Here is an 18162-nt window from a genome sequence, read left to right on the forward strand (position 1 = left end):
CCATTGTGTCCCTGGGTTCTGGGAAACTCTTCCTGGACTGGGTCTGGATTTCATACCCAGAGAAAACTCCCAATGTCTGAGGAAACAGAAAATGTTCATTGTAAGGGTGGGGTGACTATTATAGAAAGCTATAAGCTATAAGGTGGGCTCTATCTTGACTTCTGGAAAGAAGTTTATTTGTTTTCCCATTTGAAAATGGGATATTATTGGGCTGTGGGCATTGCTCAGTGATACTAGAATGCTCAAGACCCTGGGTTCAATGCTAGTAACCACCCCTCCAGAAAAAGGGGAAAATTGAAATACCATTTAAATGCAGGATGAAAGTTACATTGGGGAGGATAGACTCAAATGCCAAGAAGTCCTTCAGCTGGCCTAGGAGAGGCAATAATCCTGTTTTGCCAGAATTATCATTATTATCATGATCATTATTATTTTTATTTTACTGGGGACTGAACCCAGGGGTACTTTACCACTGAGCTACATCCCCAACCCTTTTTATTTTTTATTTTGCTGAGGGTCTTGCTATGTTGTTGAGGTTGACCTCAAACTTGTGATCCTCCTCTCTCAGCCTCCCAATTTACTAGGATTATAGGCATATGCCACTACACCCACTGAGAATTATCTTGTGAAATATGTAAGCAGTGTTGGGGAAATAATGACATCCGTCTTTGTCCTTAAACACAATTGAATTTTACATGCAAACAAGTGATGTTCTTTGAAAAGTCACCAAATATAGGAGGCCACATGATCACTCCCTGATGTTATCAGTATTATTGTATCATTGCTCAAAACAGAGGGAATTTCCCTCAGAATAAGTTCAATTTATGTGAGATGACTGGGGCCCTTACTATATAGCCACATTTCATTTCCTGTGTGTATTTTTATCAAGTGTCTGCATTTTGTTAGTAAAGGAAAATTATCATTTTTGAAAACTGACTTCTAATGGTTTAATTGCATTTCTCCAAGTCTAAAATGACATCATTGATGCCATCTGCCTTTGTTCCCTCCCCCCCAGTTGATATAAGTCCAGTCATTTTAAGTAAAAAAAGATTCCCTTTCTTAGACTGGGGATTGACAGAACCTAAGGAAATATCTAGAAATTTTAAATGCCTGTTTCAAGAAGTTAGATAAGGTAATTTACATCTTTTATTTTGGAATATTGTTCATGCACATAGCTGGTGCTCAGTAAGTATTTGCTGGTAGATGTGTCATGGAAGTCAAAGAGATTTTTGAAAACTTGTCTCCATTTCCTTATATTCTGAAGTCTGTCTTACATTATTTGGAACACTGTAACTATCAGAAATCAGCTTAATCAATAGTATGAATCCAATTTGGAAAAGAGGTGGTGCAACATGGAAATGTTAACAATGGTCATCTGTGGTTGGTGGGTTTCTAAGTAACTTTCATCTTCTTGATTCTATTTTTGGATTAGGTATTATTCAGTGAGGATTGGGGCTGTGGCTCAGTGGCAGAGCACCTGCCTGACATGACTGAGGCACTGGGTTCCATCCTTAGCACTGCATAAAAAAATAAAAAAGAGGTATTAAATAAAGAATTATTCAATGAACATGTATTGATTTTATGATTTTACAAAACTGATAAATCTTCTATAAAAAGGCAACTTTTTAGATGAAGCTAGTAAGGCAGTTGATCATAACCTTTCTTGGGTCACATGCTTCTTTGAGATTCTGGGAAGCTCTGAACATTTTTCCCAGAAACATATACTTGCAGCATTTTCCATATAATTTCAGAATTTCACAGATCTCATGTAGCCCATCCAAAGAACACTTAAAAACCTGCACTGGGGACTAGTTTAGGAAGTAAAGTGGCACCCCAAAAAAGAGGATGACTGACAAATAAGTGTGGAAGGATGTAGAATTGTGTGCATGTTGTTGATATCATTGTGGGGCAACTGATTCGAAGCATAGCCGCAGCACCAGGCTATGCAAATTAGACAAGTAGTCATTTTAAATGAGTTTTTCCATTTGTGAAATGGTGGATGTCCTGTTCTTCCATGGGCCATGGTGCAGGGGGCTGCCTTGAGGGCAGGGCTGAGAGTTTAGCTTGTATCTGTGTGAATGAAGCCAGTAAACGCCCAGTTGGAATTTTCTCCAGCAGCAGCAATGATTGGAAGCCTCTTGGGGCAGCAGCAGAGAAAACTGAGCATGGGATTTGATCCAGGGTCAAAGAGCAACAGTGGGTGTGGTTCAAAAATGACAAGGGTTAGAAAGATCGCTGTTAGCCTTTGAGTCCCAGTTGAACTGAAAATGAAAGCAGGACAGAAATGCCCTGTCACACTGAGAAAATGGCAAGGGTTACGCTGGTCTAGTTGAAGAATGTACTGGGGGAAAAGTGCAGAGATTCTTTTCTAGGAAAGACATCGTTTTATCATTAAGTCATTATGGCAATGGTTCAGCCAAATGTTATAATAGGCAGAGGCCTGGTTGCTCTTACTTTGAGGTCTCAGGGTAGCATTTGCAGGGTGTGGGGGTCAGTACTACACATTGAGGATGCTTAGATAAGAATGTGCAAATGCTTTTCACTAGTGCATTTATTTACTTATTTATACCAGTGATTGAACCCAGGGCGCTTTACCACTGAGCCACATCCCTGGCCCTTTTATTTTTTATCTTGAGACAGGGTCTTGCTAAGTTGCTTAGGGCCTCACTAAGTTGCTGAGGCTAGCTTTGAACTTGTGATCCTCCTGCCTCAGCTTTCCGAACTACTGGGATTACAGGGGTACACCACTGTGTCCCACTAAGAGACAAAGAAGACTCAATGCTCAGGGTTAAGATGACTGAAAATGGACCTGTAGTTAGTTCGTTCAGTCATTTATGATATAACATGGGGGAGCCAGGAACAGAACAGTGAATAAGACAGTGTGCAATCACAGAACTTTCTTTCTGGTAGGGGTGGTAGTTAAAGAAAAGGCAATGAACAATCACTGACTGCATCTGGGCACTTTGGATATGGACTTGGATGGAGAAAGAAGCAAAATAGTAGCTGTGGGTTTGAGGAGGTGAGTAGCCCTGGACAGGGGAGAGTGGTCACTTGTAATTGAATAGATTAGGCATCTTTTGGGGGTGTCAGGAGAGGACCAGACAGGAATCAGCATTGGCAAAGGTGGGATAATGTGACCTATTAAGAATTCTGCCCACCATAGTTGATGGGCATGGGCTGGAGGCTGGGGGTGGAGGCCAGATCACAAGGGTCTTAGAAGTCTTGCTAAACAGTTTTTGCTTTATTCCGCAGGCTCTGGTGAGCCATTGAAGGGGTTTAAATAAAGGAATATTGTGATTCAACTTACTTCTCATCAAAAGTTAGTCATTTTGGATCAAATTAGCCATTGGAAAGGTATTGGGAACAAATTAAGGACAGATTGACAGCTGATCTTTTCAAAACAAAGTGTTCAGGTTGATTTAATCTCTGTCACAAGGGAAATGCAAGCAGTCTTCCTCCTTAAAAGAAAAACCCTTCACACAGTTTTCATTTTCTTTTTCTTAACTGTTTTGTGTTCAACTCTAATGAGTAGTTTTCCATAATTCAGTGTATTGCTTCTGGAAAATATAGACAATGGGACAAATTTTCAGCCTATGTTGTCATTTTATGGATTAATTTCCATTAGTGCTGACCTTCTGGCTTTCGGTGCATAAATATGAGCAAAACATCTGTTCGAGTCATTCTCTTGCTTGAAAACCTCTGCTGGCTCCCCATTGCCTACACCAGGAAACAGTCCAAACTCATTGCCTTGGCATATGTGGTCCTCCATAAATGGGCCTTTCCAGCTCATCTTAGCCATTTTTTTCCTTTGTATTACATCCCCAGACTCATCGAACACAGACCTTTAGTCGTTCATACTACTCTGTTTTTTCCTTTGCCTGTACTACCTTTATTCATCTTGCCTGCCATGCAAATTATGTCATTCTTCAAGGCTCAGTTCAAATGTGTCTTCTTTTGGAGCCTCCTTTACCAGTGGAATGAATCACTCCATTCCCTGTCCATATAGTGCACTCTGCACTCCTGCCTAGCACTTGCCCAATCCTTTGTAACTCTCTGTGTAAGGGGCTGTCTCTCCCTGTAGAACATAATAAGCTCGTTAAGAGCAGGATCCACAGTGGTGCACACCTGTAATCCTGGGCTTGGGATACTGAGTCAGGAGGATCAGGAGTTCAAAGCCAGCCTCAGCAACTTAGCAAGGCCCCGAGTAAGTTAGCAAGGCCCTGTCTCAAAAATAAAAAGAGCTGGTGATGTGGTTCAGTGGTTGCGCCACTGGGTTCAGTCCCCAGTATGAAAAATAAAGGAAAGGAAGAAAAAAACAGCAGAGTTAACATCTTGCCAATGTTTCTTTTCTAGCTTGGTAGCCCACTGCCTGGCACATGAGTAATGCTTAGTGAAATGTACAGAAATAAGTTATATGTTTTGTATTTCTTTTTTATGTGCTCCAGAAGAGCCCTCAGATAATGACAGAACAGTGAACTTCACTTTTGTAGCCAGCTGGTCAATGAAATATATGACTGCAGTGTAGGATCATCAGACATTGAAATTAAACCCTTCTAATGAGAAGCATCATGGTTTCTGACCTGGGAACCCATCTCTCACTAAATACTGGAGGTTTGTTTTTCTTTTTTGAATGTATAAGGAAGTGAAACAGGGTAGCTTATTTTTTTCTGTTTTAGTTTTCTTAACAGTTTTAGGGGGATATAGTTCACAAACTGTACAACTCATCTATCAGAAGTGAGCTTTCATTGGTTGTTAGTATAGTCACAGGAAGATGCAATCATCATCACAATCAGTTTTAGAACATTTTCATGCCTACAGATTATTTATTTAAGATAGTCAAAGAAAAAAATAGTCAAAAAGTCCTTCACAGGAGTCAGTCCCTAAGACTGATGTATTAGTCTTGGGGCATTTGTCACAGGGGAGGGCATTGACTTAAAGAAGGAAAGAAAGATTATAGATAAGTTAAGCTTTTTTGCTTTAGAGAAAGATGTGTTAAAAAGCTGAATACCCAAGGGATAGTTACCCAAGGGATGCATGTCTGATTTAACACACTTCCTAAGGGTAGAGACAGGCTAAGCAATAGGAGCAGTGAGACCTCCCAAAGCTTATGTTATGTAGGCAAGAAAGTGAGGGATGAGTTTCTGGAGGGACAAGAATTGGGGAAACAAATCAAACTTATTAGTAGGAGAGTAAGCTCTGAGCTTAATTAAACCATAGAAAGCAACATGGGAGTGATTACAGATTAACCAATATCAGCCCAGGGTGTGTTTAGGCCAGCAGGACAGTAAATTGCAGGGCATGATAAGGAAGGGCTTTGGTAGCCATCTCTAGGTTCCTGCCTCACCTTCGAAAATGGAACTAAGGTGAAAGCAGGTGCACCTATTGAGTCACAAGTGGAACAGATAGAATAAACATGGATTAAACTAAGGGGCACTCAGCCACTGAGCCACATCCCTAGTCCTTTTTTACATTTTATTAGAGACAGGGTCTCACTGAGTTACTTAGGGCCTCACTAAGTTTCTGAGGCTGGCTTTGAACTCTTGATCCTTCTACCTCAGGTACCTGAGTCACTGGGATTACAGACATGTACCATAGTGCCCAGCTCCTGACATTCTTTAAAAGTTTCTACTTTAAATACCTCTAGAATATATTATCTCATACACCAGTAGAGAGTTAAGACATTGCTAGATTCAAAAAAGGTAAAGATAATTTCAGTTAATGGGTAGATCCAATATGACCAATTATGGAAAACCAAAATATTTGTAGAAAGGTGCATTTTTTTCCCATCAAGGTTAATTTTCAATATGGGTATTTCACTTTGGTTCATTGTTAGGAGTGAATTGATGAGATGTCAAATCCAGTGTAGAAAATGATGTGTGACTGTTTTGTAGATCACTGAGCTTTTGTAATTGAGTAAGTTATTCTGCAATGTTCAAGTGACACAAATAGGACTTTTAGGTGTTTGTTTTCATTGAATGTAAGTAATTTAGTTAGCTAAATCCACATACTTACAAGACATCTGTGTACTTTACATTTCTTTATATTCTTTTCTGCTTAAGAATGCTAAGTATGTTATAGTTCTGTTTATAAAACTTAGGAAAAAGTTAGATTTTTTTTCAAGACAGAATTACACTGGATTGCCAGGCTGGTCTTGAACTCTTGGATTTAAACAATCCTTCCACCTCAACCTCCTGAGTTGCTGGAGCGACAGAGGTGTATGTCAGGGTACCCAGTGAGATTTTATTACTATTATTGTTATGTTTTGGTACTGGGGATTGAATCCAGGGGTGCTCTTCCTCTGAGATACATACCCAGTACTTTTTTATTTTTTATTTTGAGACAGGTTCTCACTAATTTGACTAGGGCTTTTCTAAGTTGCTGAGGCTGACCTTGAACTTTCGATCTTCCTGCCTCTGCCTCTTTAGTAGCTGGGATTATAAGTGCGGTCTACCATGCCTGGTTCCCAATGAGATTTTTGTTGTTAAAAGCTTATAGTGAGGGGCTGGGGGTATAGCTCAGTTGGTAGAGTGCCTGCCTTGCAAGCACAAGGCCCTGGGTTCAATCCCAGCACCCCCCCCCCAAAAAAAAAGCTTATAGTGAGCATAGACAGTCAAGGTAGATTATAAATTTAATTGATAGGCACAGAAGAGGTGCAGTCTAATTTCTCCTTGCATTAATTAATTATTTGTGATAATTGTTTATATTTATGAGAATTTGTTAAGTTCTCTGATTTACTCAGAAGTCATTATGTATAATGAAAGTACATTTTTTCTTTCTGTCAATAATGGTGTGCTGAAGTATAGAAATAGTATCCTTCCAAGTTCAAAATGACACTGTACCATTCTCTCAATTTATTCAAGTCCTTCCTTTTATTTTTTTCACCTCTTTTTCCTTGAGTCATTTAAATGCTTATTAGCAGAAAATGAACACAAAGCCAGGAGGAATTGAATTCAAATCAGTTTTCCTACCTGTCAACTAGCATGTTGAGTAAAGTTATAATTATTGGCTAAAATGAAGTTGGGGTTAGAGAGTCTATCAAAATTCTATTTATTCTTGTAGATAATCTAGATTATTTGCATAATATTTGGGCCGCCTGAAAGGAAAAAACATTTGTTAATCAAGTGTGAACTAATCATAGTCAGTATATACTCTTGTTTATTTCTTTCTTTCTTTCTTTTTTTTTTTTTGTGGTGCTGGGGATCGAACCCAGGGCCTTATGCTTGCAAGGCAAGCACTCTACCAACTGAGCTATCTCCCCAGCCCCCTTGTTTATTTCTTGATTAAAAAATAAATTCTTTGTAGGTTTTTAAAGAGTTCTCAAGTTTATGTAAATGGCTAAGTAGACTTGGAAAAGAGAAATAGTTTGGCATTTAAAATAATTTCTTCCTTATGCTAAAACTCCAAAAAGGGGAAAAAATGGGTTTTATTTTTCTTCCATTTATTTTTCTCAAATACCTTTGAAATCTCATTTTGCTGATTCTTAGAACAGTATGTTGTCATTCCTAAATTAAAGCTGGAAAATGAAAATTAATTCTGAAAGTGTTAGCAATGACTTGCCCTTCTCTGTATGCTGTCATTTTGTCTGGGTAGACATATTTGTAAGATCAGTCTCTTTGTATTATTCAGCTGGTTATTCCTAGGAACCACAAAAGCTTCTGGCTTTGTCATTCTCACGGGTTTCTGCTAGGTTCTGTGGAGGATATTGAAATGAATTAGCCATGGTCCCTTGACGATATCTTACTGTTGTTTTTTTGTAATTTGATTCTTACCCACTTGAAGTTGAATCTGCCAACTCCTTTCCCCAAAGTAAAAGACCTAAGGTGCTAATCCCTGCTCATTGATGGCAAATGGTAGATTGGAAGCAACAGCTTAGAAATGCAAAACTCCTGATCCAATTACATTACAAGCTCTCTAAGCCAGCTATATTCAGCATCATCAGGGGAATGTGAAGGCAAGATGATAAAATGATAGCATAGTTCAAGTTTTAGAAAATCCTAAGGTGCAAAGTCCATCCAAAGAAATAAAACATGGTAGGAGTGAGGTTGAGGAAATATTTCGTTTTTGTTAAATTCAATGCAAATAGGTTTATATGTAACATGGCTAAGTGTTCTGGTGCTGGAGTCCACCAGATATAGATTTGAATCCCATCTCTATGAATGTGTGACACTGGATCCGCCTAAGCCTCAATTTCCTCATTTGCAAATCTGTAAATGAAGTATAAAAAAAGAACTTCTATTGTAGGTATTGTTTTTGGTAGTTGTTTTGGGTCCTGGGGTTTGAACCCAGGGGTGCTCTACTCCATCCCCAACCCTTTTTATTTTGAGACAGGGTCTTACTAAGTTGGTGTGACTGGCTTTACACTTACAGTCCTCCTGCCTCAGTCTCACAAATTGGGATTACAGGTGTGAACCACTATATCTGGCCATTGTGGGGGTTTTGTGAGAATTAAATGAGATAATAGGTGTACAATTTTAAATTGATATACAGTGATGCTTAATGGCAGTGATAAGGCAAATCAAGATTTCCCTCCCCATCAGGTGTTTAAGATCCTGTTAAAGAGAATGAATAAACCACCCACAAAGCAGTCAAGCGACAACACAAGGTTAGATATGAGTAAATGCCAGTGAATGGCGAAGGCAGTAGGGTGCTATAGGTGAGAGAAGTGGGAGGTAGGACTATCTCAAGGATAATGTGAGTCATGGTGTAGATTAGGAAGAAGTATGATCCAGTGGTCTTGTGAAAAGTAATATTCTTCCTTAGATATTTGCTTGAAGAAAGGTCAGTATCTTGAATGCAATTTGTATTTGGGATCTTATGCCAAGATTTGCCTTGAAAAACAACCTTTATAAAAATATGTTCATGTCTATTTTGCCAAGTCGTGTTGTACTAAATTGAAAAGATGGCACACCCTCCCCATGTATCATCATCAGATTATAGTAATTCAAATCTCCTTCAGTACTTGGAGTTCCTTTTGCGGAAGAGGGAAATAAATGAGCTGGTAAGAGGTAGTGAAGTGATATTTAGAAAAAAACAGGGTCATAACAAAATCAAGGACTCCTTATTTCAGCCTTATGAAACAGTTCCTATGGTTATGTTCCTTGGTTGCCATGCTGTGGAGAATCACCTCTAGAAATGTCTTGTCTCTTGTGATGGCATCTTTCACTTCTGTCAATCCCAGCACAACTTTTGATGCTCCTCGTCTTCACACAGGACTCTTGACAGTTTCCTCGACTCTGACCTTACAGAATTGATGCATGAAAGTAGAAGAAAAGATAAGATGATCTGTGACCATATATGCCCATACAGTGAAATTCTTCTACTCAGTGTAAATGGGAATAGATGGATTCATACATTTGAGTGTGCAAAAAGACTTGTGCAGTTTCCTTACTTGAAGAATACATGGCTTTTGGAGAGCATGATGGATGTGTGGGAAGCCATGCGGCACTTTAAGTTACACAACTGCTGTGATCAACTCCAATGTCTCAGGTTTATCGGCCTTTCCCAGTAGGCTTTGAGCTTCTCAAGGGCAAGATCTGGTTCTTTTCATCTCTGTATCACCAGGGGCTGGCACAGGGCCTGCACCTTAGTAGGTACTCAATAAATGTGTCATGCACTGAACTCTCTTTGTTTTCTGTGCTGCCGGAAATGACATGCCCCCAGTGGCCTTTTTGAGTGTGAAGTGTTATTTTAAGATATTCCCTGAAGAAAGCCTCTAAACTCTGCTACAGATGTCTGAAATGAAAGGCCAGTTGAGTGACTAGGGGATCTGAAGACAGTCCCAAGTGAGAGGAGTGGAGGAATGATGGGAAGGAGAGACTCACCTCTTTTTGAGCATGCTATTTCTTGCCTAAGATTGTTATTTACCAAAAGAAAATGTTCAGATACCATTGAAACCGGTCACAATACTACAAAAAACGAACCTCTAAATTTTGGGCAAAATCATTTTCTTAAACCAGTTGTTGTCATGCCCCTTATTAATTTGGAGGATGAGGTGGTGGTAGGGTTGGCAGGACAAGGATGTTTGGAATTGGCCCTGTGCCCCACTGCTAAGCTTTCTGCCTGCTTTCTGGTCTTCCTCCCAGTGTGATAAAGGAGGGATTCTATGAAGCCAGTGTTCACTTTAGACAGGCAGAAGAGACATTCTTTGAATTCTTAAGGGGAACTAGTTTCTAAAGTAAAAAATTTACTGGTAAACTAATGACCTTTGTTGTAATACCTAAGCAGAAGTACCCAGGTTGATTTTGCATTGTTTATCAAGAAATATGGGATTATTATTGTGTTTTAAATGAAATCAAAATCATATGGTTACATTCTAGTGATGGTGTAATTAAGCTTACTAGTCATGTGTGCTTTTGAATATACAAGTGGTTGTGTGGTTGATTATGCGCACCTGTGTTCATATTTATGTATTTATTTTAGTCATCTTGTTCAGTGGATGTTAGAGGAACTACCACAAAATTGTAAAATGGAAGTTATGATGCTGTTAGGGACTTTCTTTTCTGTCTTCAAACCAAGAGGCGGCTGTAGCTGAATCTGTACTGATGAGTTTCCTTTTTTGATGTTTGTCCTTTCCCCCATGCTACAAATCAAAAATATTTCTCAGTTTGTGGGATTGCACATTTCTTCCCAGTTTTAGGGTTTTATACATGGAAGTCCATGGAGATTTGACCAGAGTAAACTTGGGAGAGTGCACTGTGTCCTAAACTAGGGTCCAAAAATTAGTATTTTAAAATTTTATTTTATTAGAGATTAGGAAAATGCTGATTTATTCTCCTTTATGGCAGTCATATAAGGCTTTTGTTTCCAACCGTATATTTCAATGAAGATATTTGATTTGAAGACAAATAATGTTAAGTGATAGTACAGAAGATGTGGCAAAAATCTGAGGATTGTATACAAATAAGTCCAGTTTGTGAAACACTGAAAAGAAAAATAATCGGGAGTTAGAAGATCTGGGTTTGGGGCCAGGCATGTGGCTCAGTGGTACAGGGTTTGCTAAGCATGTGCAAGGCCCTGGTTCTAGCTCTAGTACTGCAAAAAGTTTAAAAAACAAGGAAAAGGAAAGAAAAATTCAAAACTTTAAGAAAAGATCTGGGGGTGCCGCTGGGGTTGTGGCTCAGTGGTAGAGCACTTGCCTAGCATGTGTGAGGCACTGGGTTCAATCCTCAGCACCACCTATAAATAAATAAATAAAATAAATGTCTATCAACATCTAAAAATTTAAAAAAGAAAAGATCTGGGTTCAAATCCTGATTCTGCTGTTACTAATGTAGATAGATGAATTTAAGTCTCTGAGCTAGTTTTCTTATGTATAAAGTTGAAATAGTGTTTTTCTTCCTTATGTATTTGACATTTTTATTAAGAAGCGGGCAGAATGCATATGAAAGTGTTTTCTTAAGAATACAGAGTGATTTTTTTAATTAATCAGAAGATACTAATACCATTACTAGCAAGATATTCATTCAGCGGATGAGAACTTTCAAAGGCAGATCGTTTTATTTTGTTTTGTTTTCCCCATGGTGAAAACTGAGTAGGTTCCAAATTTAGGTTGATGGTTTTCCTGTCACTACTTGGGAAGAAAAGACTGAAACATATGCTCACTTCTCTCCAGATTGTGTAAATGCTTTTGCCTTTTACTTAACATTGCTACAGAACTGTATAGAAGTATATAGTGGGACCTTGCTGTTATTTGAATGATTATAAGGCCCATTTATTATTACAGTTTTCTGGACCTAAAACCTTTGCAGACTAATCATCGCACAAACTGGGAGAAAGGATAAATCACAAACCTGAAAGAAAAATCCTTTCTAAGTGTGCTAGAAGCTTTATTTAGGCTAACTGTATTAGTCTAATAATAGAATGGTAAAGCTGAATAGAAAAGTTAAATAAGGAATGTGCTCTAGACTGCTGGGAAAAGCCACTATTAAACCATAATAATTCTACAAGTCAAAGGTTTTTCTTGTCTCCACTATTAGCAGTGTATAACTGAATCCTACTGGAAGGAAAATGTAGGACTTCAGTCCATTCTTTTTCTTCTCATAGAGATGAAACCAGATACACAGGCCTAGGTCTTCTAAAAGGGGAAGTTTAACTTGTTTTAAATGAAAACTGAAACTTTGTTTTATATAACATGAATATATGACCATCAAAATACATGGGGAACTGGGCGTGGGGGCACATCCCTGTAATCCCTGCAGCTCAGGAGGTAGAAGCAGAAGGATTGAGAGTTCAAAGCCAGCCTCAGCAACGGCAAGGCATTAAGCAACTCAGTGGGACCCTGTCTCTAAATAAAATACAAAATAGGGCTGGGGATGTGGCTCAGTGGTCAAGTGTCCCTGAGTTTAATCCACAGTACCCCCCCCCAATACAGAGAAAGCTAGTAAGTTTCATTTTTAGAAGACAGATACCGTACATTTAAACAAGTGATTCATCTTGATATATGCTTTTCCATATCAATTTGACAGCTACATTAGAAAACTGAAGGAGGATTTTTTTGTTGTTTCTTTTTCAAAGTTACTTAAAATAGGTACTTGTACAATGAATCAAAATGCAGTCTGTAAAAATAAAAATTTAAATGAAAAAATTTATAAAACCAGGTACTTGTGAAACTATTGTGCAGAGAGGTTAACAGATGCCAATTCAACAGGTTAAACATTGAATTTGAGAACTGTTTTTGTGGTCAGTATTGGGAAGACATTGGCACCAAAAGCAAGACTTTTAAATTATTTTAACTACCTAAAACTTGCTTTCTTAGGTAGGGCTTTACTCATTTTACTTGTCTGAGAATTGATCAGAGACTCCAAGGGTTAGACTTGGGAGATACAGTCATTTTCCTTTTGTTTGGGCCTGTGGTAGGTACAGCACAAGGGGGTCAGGTTTTTCTATCAGAAAAATTCCAAGTTTTGTAAATATTATTTTTTTTCTTCTATTTCAATCCATTTTGCACTAGTACTCACAGATATGCTAGGGATGATTGGCTTGTTTTCATCACATGTATCCAAATTAAGATTTGAAATAAAGTATATCTTTGTTAGGAACTTTTGGATTTGTTTAACACTGATTCTCATTGGTTAGAGTAGTTTATTTAGTCTTTCTAAATAATCTTTTCTTTTTTATTTGTTCTTTTTAAATATATATGACAGTAGAGTAGATATTTTAACATACATACATGGAGTATAACTTACTCTAATTTGGATCCCATTCTTGTGGTTGTACATGATGTGGAGTTTCATTGGTCATGTATTCATATATGAACATAGGAAAGTTTTGTGTGATTAATATTTCTAAAAAATCGTACAAGGGAAACTCTGAGATGCCATTTAGATGGGGAACTTGGATTATGGCTGTGACCAATTGTGAAACATGTATACAAATCATTCTCAAAGGATTTTATGGGTGGAGTACGCTGGACACTCACTACCACAAACACTATACACAAATACAAATTTAACCCTGGTTCCATTATGATATTGATTTAATATATATTATTAAAAATTAAAATTTTGGCTTATTCATGTTATAAGGGTACCATGAAATATTTGGTACACGTGTACATTGCATAATGTCTACATCAGCTTAAACTGTTTATCTCTTCAAACATTTGTCATTTCTCTGGTGAAGTTTCAGTATATCTTAAATTTGAATTTTCTTCATGCAGTTTCTATTATGAAATTTTAATAATTTCATTTAAATAAAACATCATTAGTAGAAATCACTAATAAATGCCCAACTTGGTTTAGAATAACAGGTCAAGATGTGGTTCCTATTGAATCTGAACATTTCAAAGTTAATTCTACATTTAATGATTGGATGCCCGTCAAGTGCCAAGTGCTATTCTAGGTGCTGGGGTTAGAGCAGTGAACATATGAAGGACGGTCCCTGCCCTCAAATAGGCAGAAAGATCAAAATAGATGTTAGATCATAGTACCTTCCGTGAAGGAGAAAATGATAGGATGGTGAAGTAGTGGGACCCTATTCTAAGTTCAGTACTTTGCACATTAATATCTTTGTGTATTTCTGAACAGAGGAAGGGCCACGTGGAGAAAAAGAGTAGCACCTTTGCAACCAGACCTGGATTTGAATTCCAGCTCTGAAGGGGGGCAAGTTACTTAACCTGAGTTAAGAACTTCCTTATTTGTAAGATAGGGATAATGATTAAACCTTTTTCATAGGGTTATTATGAGTATTAGATGCAAAAATGTTTAGAAAGCACTTAGCACAGTGCCTGACATGTAGAAAGGGCTAATAAAAGCTGGATTTCTCAGCTTCACTGACCACTGCCTCTTTCAACTTTAACCTAATGCTGGAGCTCGGCTATCAGTGACCAACTCAACTAGGGGTCCATTGACTGTGCCACTTTAACTTCACCCCTTATGCCCTGCTCACGGGATTAAGCATCTCCAATACTCACACTTGCCCCAGCTATCCTGGAACTTGGGGTGCAGTCTTTGGACCATGTACCTGGCGCAGAGAAGGCATATGAACGTTGACACTTTCTCCTCTTCAGTTACCTAGTGAATAATGCATACTCAGTAAATGTCAGCTCACAGGCTTCCAAATCTTATCATTTTTTTTTGTTTTATTAAAGTTCACGGACTGGGGCTGTAGCTCAGTGGTAGAGCCTTGCCTAGCACGTGTGGGTTCAATCCTCAGCAACACATAAAAATAAATAAGTTAGTTAAATAAAGGTATTGTGACCATCTATAATGAAAAAGCAAATTTTAAAAAAGTTCAAAAATATTTTGTAAGGCATAGAGATTAAGCATAGTAAGGTGCTATTTCTCCAGAACTCTTGTGTTTAGCAAGGGGGACTCTATTTGCATGTGTTTGTTGTGTGCACATGTAGTCATGGAGACTATCTTGTGAAAATGTCTCCTTTAAATACTTATTAGTATTAATAATTCCTTCTTTTGTGAAATAATGTATCTTTAGTACATAGAGATGCGTTTCTCTCATCTGCGTTTGCTCATAATAACTTTATTTTTGTCTCTTATAAAGGAAAAGGCCAAAGTTGTAGAGCCCCTGGACTATGAGAATGTTATCACCCAAAGGAAAACCCAGATTTACAGTGACCCCCTCAGAGACCTGCTTATGTTCCCAATGGAAGATATATCTGTGAGTTCACAAGCACTTCTTCAAAGAATAAAAACTGCAGTATCCAAGTCAATTCTTATAACAAGAATGTTCTTTGTCTTCCAGATCTCAGTGATAGGTCGTCAACGCAGAACAGTGCAGTCTACTGTACCAGAAGATGCTGAAAAGAGAGCCCAGAGTTTATTTGTCAAAGAGGTAAGGTGCTTAATGGCCATAGAAGAACATTTATCTCACATGTATGTGTATTTTTTCAAATTGAAATTTATTTACATTTAATATTTCAGATATTTTTCCTTCAATGTAAGTAAAATCAGTTTACTTAATTGACCTACATCACAAATCTGTATGCTGTGATACAGAGGATATGGTTTAAACATTTTTAGAAGTAGCACGCATTCTTAATAGTTTTTTTCTTTTGAATTTGGGTGTTCCCTGAACTTGGAGTCAGAGTATTCAAAAGACCCATATGAATTGGGATTTGTTATTAACTGGTCGAGTTAGAGAAATATAGTTGATCCCTGTAGGAAGATCCCAATACCAATCTTTCCCAAGTGGTTTTTAAAATCTATCAGTATATTATCAGACTTTTAAAAAGTATACATATGTGTGTGTGTGTGTGTGTGCAGTTTTCTTATATTATAAATTAAAGATTTCTATTTTCTTTTAGTGCATTAAAACTTATAGCACAGATTGGCATGTGGTAAACTACAAGTATGAAGACTTTTCTGGGGACTTTCGAATGTTGCCGTGGTAAGTTGGAATTCAGGAAAAACCAACAGAGAATTTGTAAACTTTTTACCTTTCCTAACTACTTCTGAAACTTCTCAGTGATAATAATAAAGGAAAAGTTCAAACAAGTAGTATGTTTGGTAAATACAGTATTGACTATGAAGATTGAACATGTCCTAACTTTTCTCATTGAAATTCTTTCCAAAATGTATGAATTCACTTTTTGGCTTTGGTGTGTCTGTACTGATCATAAGATAATCTTTAGTTGATTCTGGATGATGTGAGTGTTTTCTGGTGATGTCAATGAAAAAGCTAGAGGATATTGGCTTAATTTGAGGAACCCCTTGAAAAAAGTATATCTTTATCAAGTCAGTTGAAGGACTGACATGAGTATACTGTCCTTGGAGCCAGAATGTCATACATAGTTCAAATCATATATACCATTTGTGAGTTAAGTGACCTTGGACCAGCCACTCGGCCTGTTCAAACCTCCCTTTTCTTCCACTTATCATTTGTACTACGAATAACCTCACAAAATACCATATAGGAAATGTTTTAGAAAACAAAAGGAGAAATAAGACATTCATGTAGCTTTTTGCAGTTTTTAAGAACTTTCCTAGAGGGGCTGGGGATATAGCTCAGTTGGTAGAGTGCTCACCTCGCAAGCACAAGGCCCTGGGTTTGATCCCCAGTACCCCCCACCCAAAAAAAAAGAACTTTCCTAGAAAACAAAACAATACTAAAATGACTGGTTCATATTCACAAAGCAAACTAATGGAAGAGCCAGAAATACACTATGTTTGTTGTTGCTTTTTGACTTGGGAAAAGATTCAGTCCTGTCACTGCTAAGAACTCTAGCACATTTGCTTTTAGCAACTTCTGTCCTCCCTAATTATCTGGGCTTAGTTATACTTTTGCTGCTGACTGCACAAGTGGGGTCATTATATAAAAAGTAATGCAGGCCAGGCATGTTGCATACACTTGTAATCCCAGTGACTCGGGAGGCTGAGGCAGGAGGATTGCAAGTTCCAGGTCAACAGCAGCAACTTAATGAGACCCTGTCTCTAAACAAAAAATAAAAAGGGCTGTGGATGTACCTCTGTGGTAAAGTACCTTGGGTAAAAAAAATAATGCAGGTGTAAGGAAGTGTCACAGTGAAACTCATTAATTATACAATTAACATGTGTTAGTAATTTTTAAAAAGTAAATGCAGAGCCGGGGAGAGGGGTCTACGTCAGTAGTATAGCACTTGCCCAGCATGAATGAAGCCAGCACCAAAAAACAAACAAAACAATATAAGTTTACTCCAGGGAGGGGGAAAAAATCAGTGTTTGGAAAGGATAAAAGGACTTCTCTTCCTGATGTCTTGGTATTTTCCTATTTATGAAAGAAAGAAGTCTGCTTATCTTGCTTTTATTCATCTATTGTTGATTTTGCTCTATTTTGTTCAGTGTCTAAGATAATTCTCTTGCATTTTCAGCAAATCTCTGAGACCAGAAAAGATTCCTAATCATGTATTTGAAATTGATGAGGACTGTGAAAAAGATGAGGTAATGATGGGGTCTGTACTGATTTCTTCAAGGGCATTTCTGCTGAAAAAGTTTCCACAGGGAATTGAGAAAAGGTGCAGGAAAGAGCTGATTTTGAGTTATCCGTGACTAGCTTTCAAACTAATTAATGTCTTTAATATTAAAAAATGTTGCATTTTCAAATGGGGTTGAAGGAAAAAAAATCAAGTGAAATGGGCTGTGATTTGTATATAGACATGTTTCCCCCACCTGTGGGGTAAGCATAGAATTGCTGTTCTTGTGTTGGGCATGTGGTATGGTGATTCATCTGGACTCTCCTGCCTAATAGATCCCTCTTGGGACAGATGGCCCACATGTTGGTGACATTTTGAGGTACAATTTGACTGTTTGCATAATGCAGAAGACTTTCATAGAAGAGAGCCTTACAATGCAGTCATTATTGAGTGCGTCCTGTGTGCACGGTACAGGATCTTTCATTTTACAGTCACAAATTTTAAATCTTTACTGGGGAGAGAGGACTTTGCTTTAATTAGGAAATGGGATAGGGCCTAGTTTTGTGCCACCCCCTACCCCACATTACCTGACCAACTGCTGTTTTACTGATGGCTTTTGTTCTATTACAGGACTCATCTTCCTTATGTTCTCAGAAAGGTGGTGTAATAAAGCAAGGTTGGTTGCATAAAGCAAATGTAAATAGCACCATCACAGTTACCATGAAGGTAGGAAGTACTTATTATTCCATCATACTAAGAATATTGGTATAAGTAGTCTGGAAACTCTTTATTTTACAGTGAGCCCTAGCCCCTCACAA

General features: G+C 37.9%; 1 protein-coding gene across 2 annotated transcripts in view; it reads left to right on the forward strand.

The window, feature by feature from the left end:
- Window positions 1-18162, forward strand: part of Dock11 (dedicator of cytokinesis 11) — a 183688-nt gene that overhangs the window by 29321 nt on the left and 136205 nt on the right. For both annotated transcript variants that reach the window (XM_047535641.1, XM_047535642.1), the window contains exons 2-6: window positions 14998-15114; window positions 15199-15288; window positions 15761-15843; window positions 17303-17372; window positions 17975-18070. In XM_047535641.1, the coding sequence (XP_047391597.1) occupies window positions 14998-15114; window positions 15199-15288; window positions 15761-15843; window positions 17303-17372; window positions 17975-18070 (456 nt within the window). The remainder of the gene's footprint in view (window positions 1-14997; window positions 15115-15198; window positions 15289-15760; window positions 15844-17302; window positions 17373-17974; window positions 18071-18162) is intronic.

This window comes from Sciurus carolinensis, chromosome X (assembly GCF_902686445.1).
Source record: "Sciurus carolinensis chromosome X, mSciCar1.2, whole genome shotgun sequence".
In the NCBI taxonomy this organism is placed as follows: domain Eukaryota; kingdom Metazoa; phylum Chordata; class Mammalia; order Rodentia; family Sciuridae; genus Sciurus; species Sciurus carolinensis.